Below are 10,626 nucleotides of genomic sequence, written 5' to 3'. Positions count from 1 at the left end.
TTTATTAAACGGGTAACCCGACACAACACGGTTAAGCCGTTTAATAAACGGGTCGGGTCGGGTAAATGGGTTGGCGGGCGGGTCGGGTAAATGGGTTGGAGGGCGGGTTGACGGGTCGGGTTAGGGTAAACGGGTTGACCCACCCGCCTAACCTGTTTATTAAACGGGTCAGCCGGGTTGGCGGGTTGGCATATCCCTAACACGAACCTGACCCGTTTAATAAACAGGTTAGGCAGGTCGACCCGTTTACGACACGAACCCGTTTAAGCCAAACCCGAACCCGGCTAAGAAGCGGGTTGGCAGGTCGTGTCAGATTTTGCCACCCCTAGTTGTAACCTTCATATACTCATTTGTACGTTTGTAACAAAATAAGATTTTACCTCGTACTTTTCTATCTCCTCAACACTAAAAGAAAGTTTTTTGCTTGTTTGTGTAGCATGCGAAAAATAAAGTGGAAAAATATAAAAAAATTAGAGAAGAAGAGGAGGGTGGTGGTGGGTGGTGGCGAGATGGATGGTGGTGAGATGTGCTGAGATGGGTGGTGGGGAGTGTAAAAATAAATTTTCTCTTTGTAGGAAACATTCCTCCGCTCTCACCAATGGGGGCTCAGCTTGTCTTGCAGGAGCAGTTAGTGCACGTCACCTTGTGTTGGAAGGTCGCAAGTTTGAACCCCAAATGGTTGGTTGTATAACTGGTAGGGGTCTGCCTAACCCCAGCTTTCTATGTGGGAAAAAACATTTCTCTACTCCCCTCATGAAGGAATGTTTCCTGTAATTTAAAAAAAAAGTGTTCTTTTTAGAAAAACTCTCTCAGCCAAAAAGTTTCTCTTGTTTGGAATGGTCTTAAATCCCTAGGGATTTTTCATTTTGCATCATTGTCCCTACATCTCTCTCGCTTCCAAACGTGCCCTGCTAGGGGAAAGTGTTTCAACCTCCAAATAAATGACACAGTGTATGCTTCTAGTGTAGTGTGAAATTGGGAATACACTTACTTTCCTCCAATTAATTTTGTGTGTAGATGAAGCCATGGGCCCACACAGCGAAGTTGACAGGCCATGAGAATATTCCTTTAAAAAACAAATCTGAGTCGTGAGGAAGAATCCTCCATCCTCCACTAGAAAAGAAATTCCACTTTTTTCTTCATTATCTTTTTCCTTTATTCTTTGTGTTCCCTTTGGTGTGTGGCCAAATATTTGAGCAATAATTGAAAAAAAAAAACAAATTCACATTTGATATTGATGATACTACTATAAAATTAGGTATGCCCTTTAAGATTGTTTTCACTCCTTAAGAGCATTTTTTTTAAATGGAGGGCTTAAACTAAACCGGGCTAAGCCTAGAAGCCAGTCACAAATTTTAAGCCATCTAGGCACCTCTCTACCTAAGTCCATGCTTGGACCTAAGATATCTTGAATTGGTGTAAACTTCAAACATATTAATATTCTAAAAAATATACAATTAAAGAAAAATGAAATAACATGAGTTCTACCAAAGTTGGTCAAAACATATACAGATGCATGTGCCCGCCTGCACATATCCCAACAAGAATACCTGAAAATGAGTCTAAGGATGATGCTAACTTCAAGTAGCAAGCTAGAAGGCATTATTCTCCTGCACTTTTCATGGTCTGACAAGTTCCCAATATTTGTTTAGATCCCAGATGACTGCAGGTTGAGATTTGTGAATGGCATTGACAGGTTGAGAAGGCCATTAGGTATTGTACCAATCTTTTGGCAGACCAAGAGCATCAGCCTGGCAAAGTGGGCTGGCCTAGTCCAGAGTCCATCATTACCTTGCTTTGATGGGCATGCTAGGCGCTCGCGAAAAGAGAAAAAGCACCAGCGTTATGTCGTGCCGCTCCTGTGAAGCAAATGAAGGGATGCTCGAAGCTAGGTATGGTGACATGTTGGGTGTAAGAAGAGGAGGTGAGAGAATTCAAATAAAGAAAACGTGGGCACTTTTTCTTTTTAGAATAAGTTTGGAATTGATGATGTAGAATAGTCCCATATTGATGAGTTTCAAGGATGTTATAGGCTTTATAACATATATGAAAACTCTTATACTTGTTTCTAAGAACAAGAGGATGAGATGACTACCACATGCGCATGTGCACTGGCCTGTTGAGCCGGTTCGGGTAATTGGCCCTTTAGGGCCATATCCAATCAAGACCAATGGTCTTTTTGCCACGATTTTTTGTGCTATTTGGATAAAATAATGGGTTATGAGAAATGGATAATGGGTCACGACTCCTCGTAGTCCGTGTCCATTAACAGGTCTTGACTCCTCGAATTCCATAATGGGTCTCTTCCACGTTTTTGTAACGGTTCGTGGGTTATAAAAACGTGGTTAGGGCTGGGGTTACGGATATATGATACACACAGAATTCAAAGGATATTTGACTCTGCGTTCTCTCTCTCTCTCTCTCTCTCTCTCCTCTCTCTCTCTCTTGAGTTTTTCTGGAAAGGGGTTTTCTGCAAGGCGGTTCAGAGAGGTTGTCTTCGAAAGGCCGATCCGTCGGAGTGCACCAATCCTGATCGTCGAGGCTATTGTATCCTGGGAGAAGGATGTCAGCCCATGTTTGCACTGTATGTGGGGGTGAATCTTCTCTAAGGAGAGTACTTTTGTACGCCTTAGCGTATTACATGATATTAATGTGCTTTGGTTGTTTTTATTGTGTTCTATGCAATTGTTTGTTGTTTTGCCTCTGTCTGGATTTTGGTGTGACCGACATATTTACTCTCCGTTCATGTTTCGATCAACTGTCTATCATGATTTCTATGTTGATTTTATATATCATGCTGATGATTGTGAAAATGATACGATCTGAAATATGAGTCAACGTGACCAGCCTTGCAAAAATTGGCTGCACCTTATTTGCATGTAAAGTAATTAAGGCCATGTATTCATGTGAAAATTGAACATCTTCACGTGGCACCAGGCATATATACGCTAATAGCATTTTGCATATGTTGAGCCTGACTCATATCAGGAGAAAAGTTTACCTTTTCTAGTATGAAAAATAATGTTCCTGTTTTGTAAGGAGTTGCTGAAACATGACGCAGCGTTTGAAAGATGATCCTTCCTCGTGGTGCTAATTCTTTTCTCCAATTAATACTTTTGATTATCTTCAAAGTTTGTATATAGAAAATTAAATAGGAGAGGGCATTTTCTCTGTATTCCAGTGACCATATTTGAATAACTGAACAGTAGTCCATATCTGGATCTTTTTCCATAGATGGTGTATTAAGAATATTTTGAAATATTCAGGATAACTTTAATCATATGAGAGAGAGGGAGAGAGAAGGGAATCTTTCCTTTAGGGAAAGTCAATAGATTGATTGGCCCTATTTGGCTCCCTTGTCATAGTATGATAACACTTGAAGATAAAAAGATATTGTCAATGTTACTTCAAATCATGTGGTTTTTGTCATGAAGATACAGCTGTAGCATAAAGTATTTCAACCTTGGTTTAGATGCGACTAGACATGTATGAGGTGACTCGGTAAAGATTCCTTGGTTCCCAAATTCCCCATCGCTAGTGTTTAAAATGCCCCCTTTAACCACACCATCATAACATGCTTTCACTTATAATTATCCTGGAGTTCAAGGGCCATTCTAATCAAGTGATCCATTTTCATACTCTTTTCACATTATGGTCTCCGAGATGAGGAACAAATGAGAGTAAAATACTCTCTCTCTCTCTCTCTCTCTCTCTCTCTCTCTCTCTCTCTCTCTCTCTCTCTCTCTCTCTCTGTGTGTGTGTGTGTGAATTAAAAACCATTGTTTTTATTAATGGCATCTAATCTGTTGCCTACCAAGTGAGCTAAAATTCTTCACTCGATATGCCAGGTACTATAATTCAGAGAAAAAAGTTGACAGCTGCATGGATTATATGGCTCGTATGTGACATGCTCACTAACCTATGCTGAACCTTCTGCATGGGCAATAACGTAGGCTGTTAAATGTTTTAATAAGCTATTAGGACAAGGGGGGTCAAAGCAAGAGTGTTGCTCAAGGCAATATGACAAGCCTCAAGTTAAATAACCAATTAGGACAAGGTAATCCGAGCAAGAAGATCCTCCAAAGGTAATGAACAATGCTATTTCTTGATAGCTTTGGAAAATGGCTTGAAAATTCATGCTATTGCCTCTAAGGCCTATGAATAAGTGAATCATGTTCACTGGATCTGCTCCTCGAGCTCACTATTTGGAATGGTTAAATAATCATGTCAGGTGCACTGAAAGCATGCTCTTGCTGTCACCGAGAGATTAGGCATATTAATTCAGTGGCAAGTACGCAAACATACTGTACTTTTGGTAGTGTCTATACACGTGTTTGTGTGTGTGTGGAGAGAGCGAGAGAGAGGTGGGAATGGAATAAAGTCAATGGCATGAAAAAGATGTCGAAGGCACTGGGAAAAAAGAAAAAAAATTGAGTTGGAGAGAGAGAGAGAGACTGTTTGTTGTAGTTATTTTGTTGGTCCAATAGAATAAAAGGGGGATGGATGAGAGTTGGTGCAGCTTCTCATGAACAAGCAAAAATAGAAAATATTTGTTGGATAAGCCACAAAAGAGAGAGAGAATGTATGAAGGCATAAGAAACTCTAATGCAAATTCCGATCCGGACAGAGGCAAAAACCAGAAGCTGCAGCAATCCCAAGAATCATCTAGCTTGATCCTGTCCACTGATCCTCGACCAAGGCTAAGATGGACGGTAGATCTCCACCAGCGATTCGTTGATGCTGTCAACCAACTTGGTGGTTCAGATAGTAAGAAGCCTTCTCATTAAATTACATGATAACCGAAAAGAATTCATGTTCTTGTAGTTTCAATATTCTTTCCTTATCTGATAGTTTGCCTTAGATGGATTTTCCTACAATTTTTGAAACCATGTATCAACAAGTTTGAAAACTGATAAATTCATAACAAGTCAGCATTTTGTTGTAACACAGAATTTTTTCTGTTTGTTCCTTTTTTTCTCAATTGATTCTTTTAGCCCTTACTGGCCTCAAGAAAAATATGCAAACCAATCCGGTATAATTTATATATGAGTTAACTTGTGAATGTCTTTTAATGAATAGAAAAAAGAAAATATAACGTTGCTTCAAAATTAGTTGCTTGTTTTCATCTATCATAGAACTATGAGCAATAATCGCTAGGAAAATGCTTTCCATGTAAGTATGAGTTCAGCTTAGTCATAAGATTAAAATGTCACTTGGGTAGACCAGGAGTCAGGTTGGTTGTAGTAGGCTGATATGTTTCTGAATTTTATGTATTGCTTCTAATTAATTTCTTTAACAATGATAATAATTTTGTAAAGATCATGATAATCACGTGTAGCTGTTTTATTTGGTTTGAAATTGATCTCCTAAATCTAAGTTCTGATTTTTCTGCAAAGTATGAACCGCTCAGGCTCCTTGCTGGAGCTAGACATACTTGAAAACTGCCACCACAAATGCCCCAAATGTTGCTTCAATATATTCTCCAAGATATATAGTACAATTTATAATCGACGAGGTTTATATCAGAATTCTCATTATTGAGGCAGTTGGTACTTGAGAACCACAGATAAAAAAAGAAGAATTCTCCTTCTCTGTTTCTATGAATGGATTCAGTCTTCAACATACGCTAATTAATTTCCTTTCCCATTTTTGTTCGTTTTTGTTTTTTCTGTTTCAGAAGCGACTCCAAAATCAGTGATGAAAATTATGCGGGTGGATGGCCTTACCTTGTACCATCTGAAGAGCCATTTACAGGTCATATTATAATCCTGCTTTCTCTCTGTACTGTTTTATACGAACGCCAAAATATATATATATATATATAGAAGCCCGTAACAGTGGACGAGCCTGCGCGGATCAGCAGCGATGCGTGATGCGTATAACAGGAATTAGTGATGGTCATGACCACCGCAAATTCATGTTTTTTCACCTGTTACAGGCTTTTATATATATAGCCATTAGAATATGTGAACTGGAGTATGAACCGAGATTTTCATAGGTTCTTTTATTTATTTTTCTTAAATTTCACTGTCCGGATGTGATCTAGATGCTTGGTTTAATAGAAACAGACTCTTGGATCATCCGATTATGATGCATTAGAAGGATTTTTAAGGTTTCAAAATCAACGGCTTAGAGTTCTCGCAAATATTCAAGCATCCAAAAATTATATTTTTTATCGAAAATACATGATCCAACAGTCGATTCCGGACCACGTCGAATGCATCTGCTGGGTTGGATTTGTAAAAAAACATCGGAAATGCCTAGTTCAAACTCCAGTTAACATATTGTAGTAACCCTATGTGTATGTGAGAGGTACTGATCTTCAACAAAAAATTCATTAAACAGAAGTATAGGCTAGGAAAGCCCTCTCAGAAGGATGGTGATGGAGATTCTGGTGGTGGCGATGGTAATAGTTTTTTCCCTTTCTTTTTCTTTTACTTTCTATCAGAAGATACTTTTGTTCTATTGCTTGGCAATTTTTTTTATCTTTTTTGTTTTTTTGCCTTACTTTGGTTTCTTTTACTTAGTGCTTCGGGAAGAAGCAACAAGGACTTCAGATTCATCAGCCTGCTTGGCGTCAGAGAACCAACCCACCACAAGCTTCATGGCTGAGTAAGTAGACTAAGCGCTACATTTATTGTAAAAGTACTAGTAAAGCTCTCTCTCTCTCTCTCTCTCTCTCTGCATTATTTTGATGAACATAAACTTGCACAGGACTCTACAGATCTCTGAAGCTTTGAGACTGCAGATGGAGGTACAGAAGAGACTCCATGAACAATTAGAAGTAAGAAACTCGATGTGTTCTCTCCTCTCTTCTTATTTTGCAACCAGTAAGTCATGAAGTACACAAGGGAAGGGGATTGGTAGTTGAAACAGTCTGAAACCCACCACTACCTGGAGTCCCTATTGCCCGTGTTAGCCTTCCTATTTAAAAAACATTAAAAGGACAATAACATGTATCCATTACGGCACAATCTTTATAAATCTGACTATAACCGTGTGACTGTAGGATCCACTTTCAAATATTGCAGAAAAAATGCATAGCATAGACCCTGGGGGACGGGGTCCTAGCCTCGGAGTTTTACGCTGCCAGCATGACGACTGTAGGTATGGCAGACTGAGCCAACATGACCAGGTCTTCGTGCCGGGTGCGGATTCTTTGAGTCATAAATTTAAAAAAAAAAACGCAGGAAATCATTGTGAGTTTCAAAGAGTATTGATCAAGCTTAATAAACTTCAAGACTACCCTATCCACCTCGGACTTATCCTAATTTGGGTGCCAAATAGAACATACAGGTGAGCAAGTCTTAGCTTTGGCCACAGCATCCAGCTTGTATATATATCTACAAACTAGTTGGAAAATCATAGGTGCAGGTTGTATCAGCTCTATCTGACCTTATAGATGTGTTTAACATGGTTTGTTTGCTAGGGGCCACACTTAAAAATGTGCTTTTTTTTAGTCATGAAACTTCTGTACATTATGGGCCATTGATTTTTGAAGCACTTGGAAAATCAATTTACATGTTGCAAAACATGATCCAAAACATATTTTCTAATAAAGAAACAATGTAGATTAAATCTATAAGGTTCTGCCAAAAAAAAAAGAAATGTGGAAAGAATGTGAAAAGATTAAGAGATTTCTATTGTGTGTGTGTGTGAATTATGAAAGTATGAAAGTTGTATGATCGTGTTCCTGACCAAACATAACATAGGTACAAAAGCACTTGCAGCTTAGGATTGAAGCTCAAGGAAAATACCTGCAGTCCATACTCGAAAAGGCTAGGGAAACTTTAGCAAATCATCACAAAGGTTTCCTTGACCTTGAAGAGGCCCAGGCACAGTTATCAGCATTATCAACAAGGGTGATGAATGAATGCCTTAATCCAGCAATATCTTTATTGGACCTCACAACACCAACAGGGACTCCAGCACCACATGATCCAGTCCACCAGAAACCAAGCAAGAAACAGCGAACAGGATCCAGCAAAGAAAATTCAGACACTTGCCAACAGTCGGAAACCGGAGAGTCCGTTGCTTTTGACCTAAATTTGGAAGATGAACCAGCCACCACTGGCTTTAAAAGAGAGTTTGATCTTAATAGCTTTGAGCTGGGATTGTAATGTGCAGCAGCGCAGATAATAATGTGTGTTATTATTGATTGGAATGAACTTACAAATGTCTTGATGATTTCCAGATAAAACTAGGCCTATTTGGACCAAGGGCATGACTGAGCTTCTCTTGGATGGAAACTCTAAACAAAGAAGGCGGATTCTTATGGGACACATGCCCCATTCACCTAGGAATGGACCGTGCACCTTATGGTTTGTGGATCCCAGCATGACTAGTTACTTGAGGGCCCTGTACAAACCAATAGTTTCCTGCACTTTCTCACTGCAATATCTGGGGAGGTGGGGTAGGGGAAGGGAAGGGAAAAGCGACCACAGGATACCATCCCACTTTAACCAGCTTTTATTTAACATGTACTCGCATCACATGCATTTAAAAGTGCCTAAAACTATACACGAATGAAAAAAAAAAACAGGGAGAAATGTTTTTCAGTTAAAGAAGCATCCCGGCTAGTTTTGTGTCATGTTCCGACACCCTCTTTGTAAAACTCCAGGGGTAATCCCTTCCTGCCCATTGGGAAAGCCTTTCCTTATGATTTGGCTTGGAAATGGGATGTACACCCCTGGATTTAAACTCAAGATGTTCTTTCATCTCAAGACAAATCGAGCCACCCCATAGCCACATGTTCAGAGCCCGCATGGGCAAGAATCCCAGCTACTACTTGGTCATTGCTTTTCAGTTCCGGTTCCAGCCAATCGATCGATTATCCTAAACTCAGAGTTTACCAGCCATTCATTCGCAGATAACCAAGGGTATTGTCCTTGATCTCCCAAACAGGAGTTTGGGCTTCACAAGATTTCCGACTCGAGGTTCCATTGGTCTGCAACACAAAGAAGTCCAGAACTGTAGACAACAGATGCAAATGGTCTTATTTTCATAAGACATGTCCAACAGGAAAGAACATGAAAAATCACCTCGAGGAGTTTAATTCATGAAAGAAAGATGAAAATTTTTGGGACTTGAACTGTAGTTAACGCTCCATGCTGCATACACAGCAGCCATTTAACTATATAACTGTGACAATATTAAGAAAAAAAAGGAAGATGAATAGCCACATCCCCAGGTTTAAACATTCAAGTGAAGTATCACCGTTTGAATAGGATTCCCCAACTCATTTCCTACGCAACAAAACAACACATAGCTTTTGTGCAGAAGTTCTATATCATAACAAGAAATAGAAAGCAATTATTTTTTGTGACAGCACAAGCTAATTTAGTTTTACAAGCATATAATGATCTCCCTTTTGCTGGAGAGGTGTATTTCTAGAGTTGGCTGCAAGAAAAGAAACCATGGTGTTTAATCTTTACACTACCAAAACAAACAAAGGGGCATAAATAGACAACTAACTTTTATAAAGTAAATTTATTCTGGAGCCCTTGTTTAACAATTTTTGGAGTGCAGCCTTGGCTTCCTCGAGAGTTTCAACCTCATGGCCAGCTTCAAATGGTATCCTTTGGATGTTGAACTGTGCATAAAGGTGAGGTCAGATATGGCAGCAGAAACACATGGTTGTGTGCATCATTTTGTAAAGAGTCCACAAGTTGTGTGACACATGAACTTGTGCAACAACATGCATTTTTCTTTCATGATTCATCTCATGCATAACATCCAAACATGCATATAATCATGTTAATGAAACATTAATATAACTTAATAAATTACGTGTTCGTGCATGTTTATGACAACATAATATTCAATTTAATAAGCATATGCAAACAACAAACATTTTTGTCAATTCGGGCATACTCGGGATACAAATCATAACTATCGAGCCAAAGCTATGATACCTATTTTTTTTTTAAAGGTTATTAGCGGCAGTTTCGTCCGCCGCTAAAGACAAAAAAAACGAATAAGACGTGCAACACATGTTGGACCCTGCGTCAAGAATTGAACATTCGATGATATGTGTTTTCCTATATATACACTTGTGGATAAAAAACTCTCTAGTGAAAAAATATAATATTTTTTATTTTTTCAAACTTTTTACACATCTAACCCTTCTGGTGTGATCTACATATTAAGTTTACTAGAAATTGACCTTTGTATCATATTTCTCATATATATATATATAGAGAGAGAGAGAGAGAAAGAGAGAGAGAAAGAGATAGTAATTGGTAGTTGTGAAATACATAGGTACTAAATCTGCGGTCAAACCCGTTGATCGTCCATTGCGCATGTTGATGGATGACTAGTATAAAATAAAATAAAAATTATATTTTTGATGAGATTTTTTGCCAAAATGGCATTAGTGATGGCAAAATTATTGCTGCTAATGCTCCAAGTATTAGTAGCCACAATTGGGTTAACAGTCACTTTTAGACGAAAAGATATGAGTTCTTAACGTCTGATATTAAAGAGTGTTTCAATTCATGGATTCTCATCATACGTGATAAACTCCTAATTTTTTTTATTGAAAAATTTCATCTTATGCTGATAAATTTTTTTGAGTAAAGAAAGAATATCGTGCAACATATGTCAGGCATTGTGGTGTCGAATGTA

General features: G+C 38.7%; 1 protein-coding gene across 1 annotated transcript; it reads left to right on the top strand.

The window, feature by feature from the left end:
* Positions 1 to 4,580: 4,580 nt before the first annotated feature.
* On the top strand, positions 4,581 to 8,386 carry LOC149833901 (protein PHR1-LIKE 3-like). Its single transcript, XM_090009231.1, has 6 exons — positions 4,581 to 4,767; positions 5,678 to 5,754; positions 6,346 to 6,406; positions 6,528 to 6,612; positions 6,715 to 6,784; positions 7,713 to 8,386. Exons 1-6 carry the CDS (start codon positions 4,581 to 4,583, stop codon positions 8,118 to 8,120), a joined length of 888 nt encoding a protein of 295 aa, XP_089865357.1. The 3' UTR covers positions 8,121 to 8,386.
* Positions 8,387 to 10,626: the final 2,240 nt, after the last annotated feature.

This window comes from Nuphar pumila, chromosome 6 (assembly GCF_984573655.1).
Source record: "Nuphar pumila chromosome 6, dmNupPumi1.hap1.1, whole genome shotgun sequence".
In the NCBI taxonomy this organism is placed as follows: domain Eukaryota; kingdom Viridiplantae; phylum Streptophyta; class Magnoliopsida; order Nymphaeales; family Nymphaeaceae; genus Nuphar; species Nuphar pumila.
The sequence above is the reverse complement of the archived record's forward strand: the minus strand, read 5'-3'. Positions and strand labels throughout refer to the sequence as shown.

Coding starts and splice junctions, on each gene's coding strand:
- LOC149833901 (XM_090009231.1), top strand. CDS start 4,581: ATGTATGAAGGCATAAGAAACTCTAATGCAAATTCCGATCCGGACAGA. Junction 4,768..5,677: donor CCAACTTGGTGGTTCAGATA/GTAAGAAGCCTT, acceptor TTTCTGTTTCAG/AAGCGACTCCAAAATCAGTG. Junction 6,785..7,712: donor GACTCCATGAACAATTAGAA/GTAAGAAACTCG, acceptor AACATAACATAG/GTACAAAAGCACTTGCAGCT.